General features: G+C 44.3%; 1 protein-coding gene across 2 annotated transcripts in view; it reads right to left on the reverse strand.

Annotated features, from left to right (window-relative positions):
• The window catches only part of TDRD7 (tudor domain containing 7), a 96,166-nt gene that overhangs the window by 31,720 nt on the left and 47,229 nt on the right, over positions 1-17,217 (reverse strand). For both annotated transcript variants that reach the window (XM_019555198.1, XM_019555197.1), the window contains exons 5-7: positions 12,651-12,736; positions 9,886-10,103; positions 1,891-2,483 (exon numbers count right to left, since the gene is read on the reverse strand). In XM_019555198.1, coding sequence (XP_019410743.1) covers positions 1,891-2,483; positions 9,886-10,103; positions 12,651-12,736 — 897 coding nt within the window. The remainder of the gene's footprint in view (positions 1-1,890; positions 2,484-9,885; positions 10,104-12,650; positions 12,737-17,217) is intronic.

Genomic DNA, 17,217 nt, shown 5'->3' on the forward strand with positions numbered 1-17,217 from the left:
TACATTGAACACCTTCAAGAGTAAATTGGATGCTTATCTTGCTGGGATCCTATGACCCCAGCTGACTTCCTGCCCTTTGGGCAGGGGGCTGGCTCGATCTCCTGAGGTCCCTTCCAGCCCTAATGTCTATGAAATCTATGAAAGCAAATCTCAAAATTACATTCTATATGAACAGTTAAGGCACTCAGTATTACAGATTAGAACACGAAGAAAGAAAAGCATATGGCATTTTCCCCAAGTCTGACAAGGACAAATAAGATCCTGTGGGGAAAGAAAAAAAAACTAGGCCCATCATTCTTATTGATGCAATGAATGCATAAGGCTTGACTGCTTTAAATCTTCTCACTTAGAAAAATATATTTGATTACACTGGCCATTTTTTTTAAAAGGCCATAATCACTGCCACCATTTGACTGACAACTGGCTGGATGGAACTGCAATTAATTTTGAGGTCTTAATGGATATCAGACTCAACAAAAGTCAGCAATGTGATACAGGTGCAAAAAGGCTAATGCAGTTTTGGGGTGTATCAACATTAGTATTAGGTAGAAGCAACAGATGATTATGGCACTACTCAGTACTGGTTAATCCCCATCTAGAATACTGTGTGCAGCTAAAAATGATGCGAAGTCAGAAAGGGTGCAAAGGTGGGCAATAAAAAAAATAATAAAAGGGCTTAGAATGCAAACCATATAAGGAAAGGTTAAGCGCAATACACATGGTTAGTTTGCAGGAAGTGGTAATTAAAGTAGGAGGGAGTGAACATGATGGCAATTTTCAAATATCCAAAGGCCTGCCAAAAAGAAGAGAAAGAACATCTCTCACTGAAGAGGATAGGACGTGAAGCAATGGCTTGCAGCCGCAGCAAAGAAGGTTTAGATGGGACATCAGGAAAAAAAAAAAATTCACTGCCTCTGTTCTAACAGTGGAATAGACTGCCTAGGGAACCTGTGGAATCCCCTTCATTAGAAATTGTCAAGAAGCTGGATAGACATAGGTCAGTGATGATTTGGGAGTAGCAGTACCTGTAGTGGGATGTGAAGAAGAACAGTTGGAAGTCCAACGACTCTGACAAATGCATCACTTGGATATCGCAAGCAAAGAGCTCTGCAGCCCAGAGCAGTTGGATATAGGAGAGAACCATGTTCAGCAGCAAAAGAATGAAGCTTAGCTCCACAATGAGCTTGATTATGAAACACAATTAAAGAGTAGGAATTAGTTTATTGAAGGGATAGTATGATGGAAAGGGGAGCTCTGCGTCTCCAGTTACGATGCATGATGAGTCAAGTTCCAGTTGCAGGCCCCAGATTGCAAGATAAATAAGAGGGTGTTTGGTTCTCCTATATGTTGTGTTTCCTGGTTGCTGGGAAGGAATTCCTCCCCCTGCTTCTATGGGTGTTTTCAGGTGTTGTGACTGGAGGTTGTGCAATAGCGTTGTCTGCCCAGTTTAAAAAATTTTTAAGTGTTTGTACACTTGCATGACAGTTTAGATACAATTTTGCCTTGAGCAGGGTGTTGGACTTGATGACCTTCCAGCCCCACGTCTCTACTTCAATAAAGTACCTAAATCAGACAAGGTGCATCTGCTGGGAAAACAAGTATGGGGTTTTTTAAAAAATTTTTCCCGGTGTCACAGAAAATTTAACATTAGATTTTTCCTATACAGCCATTTTATGTGCATGTAAGGTTAACAAATATAGTCCCTCTTTCTATGCATTCAGTAGGCATATAGTAAAATGCATTCCGTGTTACTGTTAGTTAATAATATATCTATCACTGAAATTTTCACTTCTCTCTCCTGAAGTACACTATCCAATCCAAGGGGTGAGAATGTAGACTACAATAAAGTAAGAAATCCTTTTAAAAAAAGTCTTATGAATTAAAACTTACCTGATGACAACTTCATTAGTGTTGTACAGCTCTACTATCAATACAGATGGGGATGCTTCAGCTGGAACAATTAAAGGAGGGACAGTTAAATTTTCTGGACACTGTTGCTTCGCCTCTTCCATTAGCAGAGCGTGCTCTTGTTCCACTACTGCCTTAATATCTTTGTGTATGTGGATATTTTCAGTGACATTCAGATTCTCATCAACAGACTTTGGTGGTTTAGCATAAAGGATAGCCTTTTTGGGGTTGTCACATATTTGGTCCACAGTACAGACATCAGATAGTAAGTCAAGATTATTCAAAATATCTTCAGGAAATTTTACTTTGTATGCATCTTCATACACCTTGGGAAGTGCATTAGCCCAAAGACCACTGGAATACTTAAGCAAAATTTCTGCAACTTTCTGTTTGAAGTCACTGTTATGTGAAGCAGATTTGATCTCCATAATTGGTTTTAGCAAAGGGTCTGCTTTTGAAGAAGTAAGGTTTTGAGATTTTCTTTCATGATCTAAACCACTCTTTATAAAATGTTTTGTTTTCTTAGCAGGGTAAAGGAGTACATCTGTTTGCCCACTAGTGCATGCTGTTTCCACCTTTAAAAAGAAAAAAGACAAATCAGATAAAATTATTTGGATTACATACAAATTAGTAAGCAAACACTAAGTCACACATTTTATATACAGAACCAGACCTCCTCAATCTTGAGCTATTTATTGTGCATTAATAGTTTTAATACCATCTCATTTCCTCAAGTGTTACAGTCAGCTGGCATCCACTAAATGAAACATACTACCTGCCTAAACAGAGTATCTATCTGCCTTATTTTTTTCAAGTAATCCACACCTTTACTTCCAAAAATCTGGGTGTGCACTATTTGCAAGGAAATACAGTAATACCATTTAGCTGCCAGCCACAACAGAGAGCAGCATGCAAGGCATTAGCCCTGGACCTGAGGGAGGCTTCGGAATCTGTTCTCAGCTGAAACTGCAAAACGCAACATTCACAATTGAAAGGTCCTAAAAACCTTCCCGGAGCAGCTGCAGGTAGTTGTAGTGCATCTGCAATCCATGCATTAGTGACCTACTGCCTCTGCAGATACTAACCTTTACATTATACCAAGGATCCCCAATCCCCTCTTCAGTGGATGAACAGTAAATTTTACAATGTCACCAATGACAAAGAAATGTGATGGTACATTTTTAGAGAGTTTAGAGCCTGCCAGAAAGACTTCTGTCTAAAGATGGAGGGCGTGTGGCTGCAGGGTTGCAAGTTAACTCATTTTCAAGAGCCTAGATGCCATACACAGAAAAGAAACCGTCTACCCTACAACGAACTGATTAGGTGGAGCACACCAGCTCATGTGGAAAGGAAAGCCAGGAATTCAGGGAGAAGGTATCAGGGAAGATATATGTACATGTGAACAGAAAACACACTGGAAACAGAAGCAGCTAGAATGAGGAAAGACTATTTTAGATCCTTTCAAATTTTATCAGTGTTTGGACTTATTAAACTGTGTGAGAACTCCCATTGGGAGTGAAGCAGAATCCAATTAAATGGAGGAATATAGAGGGTGCTAGCAAAACAAGGCTACCATTTGCTTCCAGTGGCATCACTAATAAGTATGTGTTGCAGAGCAAAAAGTTGGTAGAACCATGTCCCATGATGAAGCTGCATTTCTTTGGCCAGCACAGAAATGCCTGCTGGCTACCCCTGCACTGAGGCACCCTGTGCCCCAACCAGCCACCTCTGCCCCCACCCAACACATGGAGTGGCAGAGCCCCCATGCTGAGGCATGTGGAAATGAGGAAGCAGGCAGCCCTGGGCAGGGCCAGCCCACAATTTTTTGAGGCCTCCTGCAACATATAGTTTTGGGGCCCTTTGATCCATTGAAAAATCAAAATCGGAGTTAATTGCAGTATAAATTCACTGAAATAAAATAGTCAGGGCTGGGCTGTGTGCATGCGGGCTGCACTGGGGGGGTTGGGGAAAGAGCCAGGAACTCCTACCCCACTTGGCTGGGAAGGGACTCCCTGCTTGCATCGAGCCTTTTAAACATGGTGCAGGTGGCAGGGGATGAGTGCGGCACAGCCTCTTGGCTGCAGGGCCCCCTGCAGCCACAGGTTCTGCAGGATAGGACAGGCTGGCTGCTCCCCCATCTTGAGGCACACTGCCCCAGCCAGCTTCTTTGCTCCCATGCTCCACTATGGAGCTTCCATGCTCAGACTTGTGGAGCCTCTGTGCTGAAGCATGCCAAGGCAGCCCAGGGCTGCCTGCTCCCCCATCTTGAGGCACAATGCACTCCGGAGAGGGGAGGGGGGTAGTCTGCGGCAGGCAGAGACGGTATGCCCAGTGGGCAGAGACGTGCTGCTCCTCGGATGTCCGGGGCACAGGGTGCCTCAGCATGGGGGCTGCCTGCTGGCTAGCCCCTAATGAGGCACCCTGTGGCTCAGCCAGACCCTATGCAGTACATGAAGCAACAGGACAATGTCTCCCACTATGAAGTACATGGGTAGGGGTGTGAACTGCAGCACAAGATCTGTGCTGCTACTATCTGTGCTGCTGCAAAAGCATGCCCCTGTTTATGTGGACCCAGTCCAGTATGGTGCTTTGGTACCAAACTTTGTACCATACCCAAGCTTGAGAAGTGCATGGGGCCACAAAGTCTCAGTGGAAGATCACCAGCTGCGTAGCTTTATGCAAGATTTACCCCTTGAATTCTGTCTACTTCATCCAGTGAGGCTTTGTTTCCCCATTTTCATAGCATCAAAGTATTTAGGGTCAGAAGGGACCTAAACAGATCATCAGGTCCAACCCCCTGCCCTGGGCAGGAATGGGTGCCAGGATCATATCACCCAGCCAAATATCTGTCCAGCTTCCTCTTGAAGACCCCCAAGGTAGGAGAGAGCACCATTGGGAGCCTGCCCATTCCAGAGCCTGGCAGCCCTAACTGTAAAGTAATGTCTCCTGATGTCCAGGAACATGCATAAGTATACTGCAAGGTAGAGAATCCAAGCTTGTGCTCTCCACCTAGTCAAAGGTATACTGGGAACATCTGTGATCCTGGCTCTGAAGCTGCACCCATAGCCTCATCTAGGAGATAGGAATGCAGCCTAGATTCTCTGTCTTTGTGGATTTGGGAGGTGAAGGACTGATCGAGTATTTTCCGAGACACAGGATCTCCCTTATAGCAGAGGCATTCCAAAATATCCATCTGTCACCAGCATGACCCTATTCCAAGCGTGGCAATATCTAGAGGACATCATTCCAAGTCCAAAACTTGAAAACATGGAAGGGAGTCAGCAACCAACTAAAATATTATAAACCAGAACTTAACTAACACTAGAAGAAAGTTAACTGTGATAGTAAAAGAAAATGTTTTCTGGAAGACTAAAGCCAGGCAGTAAGCAGCTGTGTCTCAAGCCAGTGGTAAGAGTGAGCATGGGCACAATCAATTAAGTCTGCATTTTCTCTCCTTAGCAGAGCAGAATTCCTCAGGTTGTACACAAGCCATGTAGATGTTACTGTCTCAAGTCTCCAAGCACAAGTATCTGGCAATCCATCTAAAGTTGTCACTGTACCCATTTCCTTTCCTTGCGTGGATCCATCTCTGTTTGCTGGTTTGATCCACAGCATTTTCAGTCTCTTTGAAGTCCAACACAGGGGACAAAAACCACACTTCTTACTGCATTTTCCTTTTGTGAGAGATGTGTTAAGTGTGCCACTGAAAATGATTTGCTGAAAGTATCAGTGAGAGGGCACTGCATATCATTCAGAAAAAAAACAAAACAAACAAAAAGAGAGTCTGCATTTCCATAAACTCAAACAAAATCAGGTCAGCCCTGTTCCTTAAAACAGACACCTCACTTCAGCGAGGAAGGTGATGCTGCAAAACATATACAGAAGCACCTCAAGTGCTATAAGTCAGTTACAGAACAGGCTCAGACACTGCAGAATAGCAGGGAGATACCAGGCAAATCAGAGGGAACATGGTTCGAGACTCAGCTTGACAATGGACTATATAGGACTACTAGCTCAATCCACTAGCATATCATCGATGAAAGCATAATTTTCCTCTTTGGAGTCTAGAATATTAAAAAACAGTGAGTTTTTTCCTAGACAGGTGAAGTTCTATCACCTGTTGAAGGTATCACTTGATGACATTCAGAAGGAAACTGCTTCTCCATGAAAGGCCAAATAGGAAGCAACTTCCTCTTTTTCTGGTTAAAAGAAGGGCTATTACATATATACTACACCTTGCTCCACCTGTGAACCAAATAAATAATTAAGACTTGGATGTTACAGAGCAAGGTTTAGCAGCCTTTTGCCACCACAGGCTACTGTTTGCAATCCAGCTCCAACCTCAGGCTGTAGCACCTGCTGATCACCAAGGGGTGTAGGGCAGAGAGGGGAATAAATACAAAAAGCGGCAGTTGCCAAGATCCTGGGGTGCCACCTCTGCTGCAGCAGAGACTAAACTGAATACAGCAGTTAACAAGACCCTGGGGGTACCTCCTCTGATGCTGTGACTATGCTGCCAATTCCCTAACTGTAGCAAGTTGAAACCAGTCTCTTCAAGAGCTGGATCTCCCCTATAGGCCACAGGTTGCCAGTGCCCAATATAGAGGAATCAGGACACAGAAGTATTGGTTTGGGTGGCAGAGATAATTGTAACCATCTAGGCTAGGGACAGACATTACATATAAACTGGTATAAGTGATCAGAAACTGATTTAAAACCTGTAACAGAACAGACATTCAGTGCACATAAACCAGTTTCAAAATGGCTGAAACTGATTTGAGATAAACCTGGCTGAATGTAGTATCAGACTTAACTGATTTGGATCAAACTAGTTTATGCAATGTCTGTCCCAGACCCCTTCCTGGTTTCAGTTAAACCAAAGACCCCCCAACATCCCGGAGGCTTTGCAGCCTTGGGTGGGGCTCTCAGCTCCACAGCAGAGCTGGCCCTGCCCCTCTGGTCCTTGGCTAGAGCTCTGGAAGAGACTGCAAGTACAGCAGGGTCTGCCTGGCTTCCTCTCCCCCTCCCCCGTGCTGGTCAAGCAGGGATCCCTCCCTCCTCTCTCCCACAGCACAGACTGTAGCCAGCATGTGGTATGCTAGCTAATGCTGAGAGGTGTCTGCGTAAGGCAGACAGGACAGATATACAGGACAGTGTCTGCTTAGGGCTTTTTGAAGCTAATCAACAGGTAGCTGGTAATGTCCCTCCATTCCTTCCTTGGAAAAAAGCTAAGAGCTAGAACTAATGAGAGACTTTTGTTTAGCTGATGACTGACAGATCCTGTGCAACTTCCTGGGGCTCACCGCTGAGCAGCGAGGGGGGACCCCTTCCCAATGAGAGCATTCTGCTGGGGCCTGGCCACACTGTGCCCTCAGCTCAGCAGTGTAGAAGGGAACGGAGAGCTGCTCTAGTGCCTCCTGTCATCTAGCCTAAGCCACTGCAGGCACATGCCAGCATTTCCTCAGTCCAGAGGGGATGCCTGTATGGTTACAAATTGGTTCAGCCTAGGCAGGTTAGACTAACCTGTACAGATTGAATCAATTCAGGTTTTTGAATGTCTATCCCTAGCCCTATAGAGGAAAAGTGAAATATAACTTTAGCTATTTTACAATATCTCCAGACCCCCAATCAGCCTTCCAAGCAAGGCTTTGTAGTAAGGACCTAGAAACTGGCCTAGAAGGGCTGCCCCAAACAGAAGCCAAGATCTCCTCCCAGAGCCTGTGGAACAATAAGTGGCACAAGATGTCAAGGCATGTCTGCTCTGCACATTATCTTGATGAGATTACTCCACTTTATACTGATGCAGAGACTGAACAAGACTACCCACAGATACATGACACAACCATCAAGGACTACTTCTGTGCTGCAAGTAGTTTACATATATTTCATATTTATCAGGATCTTGCCAGTTCCTTTGACATCTTCATAATGCAAAGTATCAGAATAAGTATTTTCTGAGCTTGTCCTCTCTTGCAAAGGAGAATAAATCATAGAAAAAGAAAGTGAATATAAAAAGGTGGGAAGCCTAAATTACCTGGAAGGGAAAAACAAGGGCAATAAAAAAATCCCTGAAAGTAAGAGTAAAATAGAATGCATAGCAAGCATGTTTCAAATCAGAAAATACTCTGTCAAGGAAGGGAACCACAAGACACATTTGCTGTAACAATGCTAAAATTCTTTTATTCTTTTGGTTACCTTTCCAAGTAAGGCCAGTGACTTTGTTAAATCTGTTGTTCAATGTTCAGGCCTTTACTCCATTTCACTATTCCACTATGGTTGCTAAGCAAGTTGTTTATTTTTAAATTAGTTCATGAAGCTGAATATACACAAAGTTAGAAACACATTTGTAGCAGGCTGCTACCTCAGGCCTTTTTTCAACCAAACTTTTGCTTTTTGGGAGTACATATGCTATCCACCTGGGAAATTCTTCCAGGACCTCAGAATGGAGATAACTATAGCCCAACGAGGGTGCAATCTTGGCACCAATGCCTACACTGGCTCCATGGAAAACAGGCTGAGGGCTCTCCTAGCCTCCAATCCACTACTGCCTCTCCATGGTAATCATCACCTGCCTCTGGTTCCAGAGTGTGAGCTGGCTGAGTTCACCCGTGTCATCTTGGGGCATAAGGCCATAAACCAGGACTAGGTGTCTGACCTCCCTTCAAGGGCTTACATGTGGGGATGCACTGATAGAGATTTTTGGGGCCAACACCGATAGCTGATTTCGAGGAGGCATATTAGCCAATACCAATCCAACTTCCGATACGCAGCTTGAAGAGCTGCGTCCAGCTGGTAAGTCTGTTGTGGTGGGAGAGAAGGGACATTGGGGGAGGGGCCCTGTTAGAGGCCCCTGTGGTGAGGGAGGGAGTGGGTCTGGGGCACGCATTGCTCAGTCGTGGCAGGACAGGGCATGGGACAGAGCTGTGGTTCATCTGGGAGGTGCGGTGAGTGGCTCTCACCATTACACACACCCCGGAAGGGAATACAGGATGTGTCCCCAGATCTGTGCAGGGCAGGGCGGGCTGCAGCTGCAGGCTGGGGCCAGGGCTGCACTAGGCTCTTCTCAGCAGGGGCTGGGCCAAGTTGTGCTTGGGCCGGGTGGCAGTGGCACTGGGAGTGGGGCTACGGGGTCTGCAGCCACACTAAAATTTCCTGTAGCACCCCCCTCTGACACCCAATGCCTGCCCGGAGGGGGAGGGAGGGTGTGCCCCCCCCATGGCCGATTGTGAGATGGCTGTTTACGGCAGTGGCTGCGGCCACTTCCAGAAGCGCAATGGCGTGCTACTCTCTGGCCGGTGCTTGCAGCCAGGGCACCAGTGCTCCCATGTGCCCCCCCTGCCCATCACCTACGGAGCAAGTGCAGCCAGTCAGGGGGTGCACCGGTGCTCTCAGGAGGTACATGTGCACCCCTGTGCACCCCCTATGTGTCACCATTGCTCAGGCTCAACATCCAGCCTCATTTTTGTAAGTGGCCACCCTGCAGTAGTCTGGGACATCCCACCCCCTTTCAGGCAAGATTTCACTCATTCCAGCAGCAGCAACTGAAGCTGCTGTTCCTCTTGCATCCTTTGCTGGAATGGCTGCTGTAAAGCCTGTTGCCGATACTGCTGCTGCAGCCTTTTAATCCGGTTCAACACTGCTTCAGGGTTCATTCTACTGGCTAGAAGCTAAGCTTGCCTGTGTTCTCCAAAACATGAAGCCAGTTGCCACTCTGGGGCCTTTTCAACCAGTTTTTTGCCCCTTCCCATAGCATCTTTCAGCAAGCCTCAGTAAAGTGCAATCTTTGAACCTGCTGGACTTTGTGACCTGAAGTGTCTCAGCATGCAGACAGCCAGAAAATGTGATAACAAATTCAAAAGAAATGTTAAAATGTAAGAGCTACCAAAGAGGATATTTGTCCAAACAAACATTATATGGAATATTTAATGTTTTTCTTAAATATAGTAACTGCTTTCAAATGAAGCAGACAAGACTTACCATGCAAATATGAGGCCAATGTTCAAGTTGTTTAAGTACATCGGTATTAAGTTCCTCCTCATACATCTCCTTGTAAAACTGTGGTATCTTTGATAACCAGATACCATTGCTGTATTTAGTCAGAATTCCTCTAATACGATTCTGAACTTCATTTACATTAGAATTAGGAAGACTGGATGGGATTTTGTGCGTTTCTTGAATAGGTTCATTCAAATGGTCTGTAAAATGAGAATAAAAAGGTGGTACATGTTATTTTGCAAAAAGTTGGTAAATTCACAATGAGAAGGGAGTAAAATATGAAAAGTAAAAAGTAGTCACTATTTGACCCGATTTACAGAAATTTAATCACATGGGCACCAACACAGATTATAAATAATACAAATTACATGCAGAAGAATTCTGTACTCAAACCAAGCAAAGGAAACAATATCAAAGTATTAGACCCACAGAAAAAAGTAAGGATTGAAGGTGGGATCATCTATATCCAAACCATCCTGTACTTATCCACTGGCTAACCTACTGGTAAAACTACCCTGGTCAACCCTGACAGCCACAAGACAAACACCCTAATCTGTCACAGGTAAATTGAGGGGGACAACAGCTGCTGCAAGCATTGTTAAAATGTGTTGGAGAGAACCAAAAAGAGAGGGCCACGTCCCCTGCTACACAGGAAGGTAAAAAAATCCCACAGTTCATGCCATGGAGGAAAATTTCTTCATGATGCCAAATATGGCAATCAAGTGTACCCTTTAGAGAGGAGCAAAGGGTCAACCTATAGTCAAGAACTTCTGGGATGAAATGCTAGTAGAAGCACTGACAATACCCCAGTCAAAATCCCCAGCCTTGGTTACAGCCAACACCCAGTAACAAAAAGAAAAATTCTTCCTGGCTCCATGTGGCAACCAACAAAGCCCAGAAGCATGGGAAACACCCATAGCAGATCATAGGCAAAAGCTTCTCCTAGATCAGGGGTGGGCAATTATTTCAGGTGGAGGGCCGCTTACTGAGTTTTGGCAAGCCAGGGGCAGATGTATATTAATTTTCTAAATTTTTTAGGGGCCCCATGGGCTGGATAGAATAGCCTGGCAGGCCACATCTGGCCCACAGGCTGTATCTTCCCCACCCCTGTCCTAGATCATCCCTGATCAATGCTTGTTCAAGGTACTCTTCTCGAGTACCTTCCACTACTTCCCTAAGCAGTCTATTCCACTGTATCACTGCTCTAACAGTGAAGGTGTTTTTTCTGATTTCCTACCTAAACCTACTTTGCTGCAACATTCTGAAGAAGCAATTTATATTAAGCAGTTATCCTTGAGAGCTCTTGATTTTCCTACTGTATTTATCAGGAAGAGAAGACTTGATTTTCCTACTGTATTTATCAGGAAGGGAAGACTTCAGGGCAAAAAAAGAGTAAGATGAGGATTTAGGAGGTGGCTTTTCAAGCAGTTAGCCCTGAAAGTGTCCCATCTTGAAATTAGGGATAATGTGCTTTAGCTGTTTAAATCTTTTGCAGTATGTGTAAAAGTGAGGCTATAATAATTAAAGGCCAAAAAATACAAAGAAAAAAAAAATCACTCAGTCACACTTTCTGTATGTTCTTTGTTTGGATCCAGTAAAATCTCATTTCTTTCCCTAAGGATATAGGAACTGTTTCGTCAAATGATGCCACATGATATCAAGGAAATATTTACATTTTCATGGTAGATTAAAGACTGGCTAGGCACATCCCCATAAACACGCATGTGCGGTTTAGGCACTGCAAACCTATCTGTGGCGCTGCGAACTGCATAAACCGCATGTGCATGCATTCACTGGGAAATCCCAGTGTTAAAAAGACAAAAAAAAACCAATCGTGCCAAAAAACTGTATATGGCTGCAGTGTGTGCCACATGAAACCAGAGCCTGACTGGCCACAGCTATGTTCTGCACACCCATATTGCTGCCACTGCAGCCCCAAGAGGCCCCCACCACCTTAAGTAAAGCTGCTGGGGCCAGCCCAGGTGCTGGCTCCAGCCTCCCCTACCCCACCAGTTTGCCATGTGCCAGAGAACGTGTGCAGTGGCATGCCCAAGGACAATTAGCAATATGTGCCACTCCTATTTATCCCTGGGAAAACATACCTTTCCTGCTCCTGGGAACATACCCTCTGAGTGCATTGAGACAAGCTAAAAACAGAGTAAGGCTAGAAGTGTTACTTTAGTTGTACCTCATTACAGAAGTAGAATACTGTTGTTTAAGTCCATGATTGTATCCAATTTTTGTCTTTCTAATCACTATTCCCACCTTTTTAGAAAGGAATTTCATAGCCAGGCACCAACCCAAAAAGTCTACAAATGTAGAAGCGGCAGTCCTCAAAAAAAAATACAGAGTTGGGAAGCTTCTGCCAGTTATTAAACACTTATACAGGAAATCTATGCAACCTAGTAGATGAGTAGTGCTACAAGTTACTAACTTTTTAGGTTTCAGAATTAAATCTTAATATTTCCTATAATTGTACTAAAACACAGCTTAAAATCATATCCTCAGTGTCCCAAACTATATTAAACAGAGCAAGCCTTTCATTCCAAGATGTTTCTTGTTTTCACAAGTTATAAATTAAACAGGCTATTATCTATATAAATGAATAAAACAAATTATGAATAAAACAAGGCTATGTTGCCTTTACACAAAGCAAAAGCTATGAACTTGGTTTGTCTTACTGATACATGATTAATCTATAATGGAAAACCTAGGCAAAAGAACAGCTTCTTTATAGGAACACATACCATCTGAATCCACAGAAGGCCTTCTTGAAAGATGCACTTGAAGTTCTTTCTGAAACCGTGGAGGAAGTGTTAATCTTTTTTCTGGTCTAAAAAGGCAAAAGACACCACCTAATTTTAACTCTTTTTCCAGTTTCCAACAGCAATTCATCTACTAACGAAAACACTCTTAAAAATACTCATTTTAATATATATTGTGTGTGTATATATAATATGTAACGTATTAGTTGGCCTTTTGTTCACAGAACGAAAAAGTGCACATTTGTAAAATAATTAGAAGTTCTTTTCAGTAGTAAAACTACTGGCAATTGTCAAGTTAAAAGAGCAAGAGACAAGGGAATTGCTAGTTTTAGAAATAAGAGGTGGAGAAATGAACTTTTTTAAAAAATGACTTCTTTTGAAGAAACAAGTTATGAAAAAGTCACTAACCTTGGGACTACAGTACACATTAAAGACTGTTTCTCAAGTTAATACTGTTAATGAGAGATGGGGTGAACATTTCATATCATGCTGACACCAACTATGCACAAGAACGTTACAATCTCAGGTTGCAAACAGACATCCATAAACATTTTTATGGAAGTACAAAGACCAAGCAAAACAGACACTCCAAAAGTTGTCCTCCACACAAATTAGGAACCAGCTTGACATGTTATGTTTGGCTGCACTGTTCTTCTAGATATCCAGACAATTGAAGTCTCCCATTAGTACTATCCCATAGCTTTTGGATAAATTTGTTACCTGCTTGAAGAGTGCCTCATCCACCTCTTCCTGATTTGGTAGCCTATAACAAATCCCACTATTGTATTGGTGCTGCATCTTTCACCTTTCCTCTTCACCCAAATGCATACTGTTGTGCAGTCTTCCTCCTCCTGAACTAGGGAACAAGTGTATGTGTTGGTTTTTCTCCCTACTTTGTCTTTCTGAAACAGAGCGTAACCTTCAATGTTGACAGTCCAGTCATAAGAGCTGTCTCACCAGGTCTCTGCGATGTCAATCAGAATCTATTTCTTTTCATGGGCCACAACTTCCAGCTCAACTCATTTATTCCCCCATCTTCTCACATTTGTACACATGCATCAGACATATTTTGCATTTTGATCTACTCACTTCCCTTTTGTGCCACTTGCAGTCCTGTGGTGCTCTGGCGCTTTCACTGAACCATAGAAAATTAGGGTTGGAAGGGACCTCAGAAAGTCATTTAGTCCAATTCCCTGCTCAAAGCAGGATCATCCCCAGCTAGATCATCCCAGCCAAAGTTTTGTCTAGCCAGGTCTTAAAATCTTCCAAGCATGGAGCTTCCACCACCTCTCTGGGTAACCTGTTCCAGTGTTTTACTACCCTCCTACTGAGAATTTTTTTCCTAATGACTTACCTTGCTGCAACTTGAGAGTATTGGTCTTTCTTCTGTCATCTGCCACCACTGAGAACAGTTTACTTCCATCCTCTCTGGAACCACTCTTCGAGTAGTTGAAGGCTGCTATTAAATCCTCTCTCAGTCTCCTTTTTTCTAGACAAAATAAGCCCAGTTCCCAGTCTTTCCTCAGAAGTCATGTCCCCTCACATTTGTTGTCACCCTCTGCTGGACTCTCTCCAATTTCTCCACATCCTTTCTGTAGTGGGGGGCCCAAAACTTAACACAGTACCCCAGTGTGCTGCAGCATCTCATGTATGCAGTGTCCCTACATTTCAAAATGGATTGTCAAATAAGATGTAGTTAAAGTACCCCTGCTACCATTGAAATGCAGGACACTGAATACACAAGACACTGTGGGCGTTTTAATTAGAGCTGCCCCCCCAAGCATGCGTACAGACACCCTCTGTGTTGTCCTGAATTTGGGCTCCAGACAGACAGCACACCTCCCTTGACCCTAAATCTGGACAACAAATTGAAGTCTCTGTCCACCACAGAAGGAAGTCACCAATCCACCAATCACTACCACTCTTCTCTGTAGAAGCCCCTGTCCTTGGGGCCTCATTTCCTGCTCTCTAGGCTGATGCCTTGTCCTCTCCATGCTTGCAGATGTCCTCTCTGACTTCCTCAGCGGATCCAACACAGAGTGCCTGAAAGCTGCTGCTGAATTCAATCCACTGCATTTCAATTCTAGGGACCCTCCTTCTTCGAGAAGATGTACGCCACCACTTCTCCACAATGCCCTTTGGCCTCCCCCATTCCAGCATCTCTTGTCCAAGTCATCTTCTTGGTCGCCAATGCAATGCAGCAAGGATACCTGTGCTTCCAAACTTTGAATCTTCTCCTCCAGGTAGACACCAACTTAGACATGGTGCAGATGAAGTGCTTCTGACTCTGGGAGGAACACAAACATGGCACATCTGATGCAGGTCTCAACAGCTGACCCAGATTCCATTTGTGTCTCCTGTGTTCTCTGGTGAACACCTATGTGGAGGGAGAAAACCACACCACAGGAACCCACATACCAAACCCCTGTACCTGGGCCCATAAACACATGCAGTCTCTTATTCCCTGGCTCCCTATGGCAAGCTCCCTCTAGTCTGCTGCTCATGCTGTTTGCTGGGGCTGCCTAGCCTAGCTCTACCTTTCAATTAGCTAAGCCAGTCCCACCCACAGCAAGTCTCGTTACTCTGTCACTTCACTGGGGGAGAGGAAAAAAAGCATATATGCGCACCACCCGCCTGCCCCAAGTGAACACACTAGCACTGGACACCTAAAGTCACTAGCATCTAGAAAAGCCTCCTTAAGGCAGTCCCACTCCTGAGCTGCTTATCCCAGAGCAACTCTTCTTATTGCTCTATTTCTATAGGGCTGCCTTTTTATAAGGTTACCTAGTCCCTAGCCTAGCCATTTTATGGACTTTAGATGGTTCCAAAAAACACAAAAAACTGAGTGTTATGTTGTACCCTATTAAACCTACTGTGCCTATTAACTTTGATCCTACTATTCAGGGCTGTAAGCTTTAGGTATACTCAGCGTATTGCGGGATTGAGGACTACCACCATGTGTCCCACCTGCCAGTCCTGGCCAGCTTCTTCCTGCTTGTCTCATAGTTAACCTCCCAGTCTTTGCCCTCTGCCCTCCCAATCATGTTGAGGTTGGTGGTACTTCATGGGCTCCCCCTTTCCATGGCCTCTGTTCCCCCTAAAGCCATTGCCCAAATTACCAACACTAGGATCACCCACAATCCTAAGCATCAACTCCATTAAAAGCCAAAATGATCTGCCTCAGACTCATCTTACCCTGGGACCTGATCTGCCTCAGATTCATCAAGTAACAAGCAAAAGAACAAGTGAGTTCTGAACTGTATCCAATTCCCAATGCAACTGCCACCTGGGGCCACCGCTCCCCCAGCTCTGAGTTCAGTTCCTTTGTCTCTCTGCACGAGGCTCCTTTCCCTGTGGCTCCTGCAGCCAAACTGCCTCTCTGGTCTGTGGCTTGAGTTGATAATGGGTGATGCAGGTCACCTAACTCTTCTACTTCTGTCACTGGGTCATCAGGAGATGACTTGAATCTGGACCCAAGGCCACCTGGTTTCAAAATTCTCATTCTTGTCAGTGGGCTGCAGTAGCACCCAGAAAAATGTGAGCAACAATGACCAAAAATAAAGAAGGAGTGAAAGCAAGAGGGCAAGGAAAAGGTTGGGGAAAGAGGTGGGGAAACCACATCCAAAGCAGGTAGGGGGACACCCCCAAAAGGAAGCAATAACCCAGCAGATCCAAGAAAAGGCATGGGAGGGGAATGAAAGTGGAGAAAGTGTGTGTATGGGGGGAGAGCCCATGCACCCTTGCCCCTTTAGTAATGGGGTAGGGGCTATATTTTACTTGGTCATTAAGTTATCAGACAAATGAGTGGTAGCAATACTTTACATTTGAAGTTTCAGATGTGTAGATGGAATCAAATTACAAAACTAGACATCACCTGGGATTTTGTAAAGGGATACATTGCCTCAGTCCACTGGAGTGCTTTAAGATGTCAAAAAGCACATGGACAAGGGGGATCTAGTTGACATAACATATTTGGACTTAAAAACAACATTCAACAAGGTTCCTCGTCAAAGACTTGAAAAAAAAAAAAAACCAACCCTGCAATGCCACAGGATTGGAAGGAAGGTTCTTTTGTGGACTATCTAGTTAAACGATAGAAAGCAAAGGCTAGGGCTAAATGGTTACTTTTCAGGATGGTGTGAGGTCAGAAATGGAGTGTCCCACAGGGATATCTGTTGGGCAGGCCCTATCTTGTTTCACATTTTCACCAGCGACTGGGAAAACACACAGTGAAGTCTCCAAGTTTGCAGATAATAACAAATTACTCTGGGTAGTCAAGTCACAAGCAAGGATGTAAACACTGTTAAAAAACCCCTATAATCATATTGGTTAAGCAGTTAACCATAAGCAGCTCAGACACGGAGCTGATGCTGGGAGTCACTCTGGGGGCCCTTTGATAGGCGGAGCAGGTGGTGGTAGCAAGCCCAGCCAGACAACACAGCCTACATGAAGCAAGGCCCTGGGAGGGAAGGAGCACCTGTGAATAAGTAGCTAACTGCTTAATTAATAAGCCATTACTAGGGATCCTGGTTTTCTGTTTAAAAAAAAA

Source organism: Crocodylus porosus, unplaced genomic scaffold, assembly GCF_001723895.1.
Source record: "Crocodylus porosus isolate Cpor-Errol unplaced genomic scaffold, CroPor_comp1, whole genome shotgun sequence".
Taxonomy (NCBI): domain Eukaryota; kingdom Metazoa; phylum Chordata; order Crocodylia; family Crocodylidae; genus Crocodylus; species Crocodylus porosus.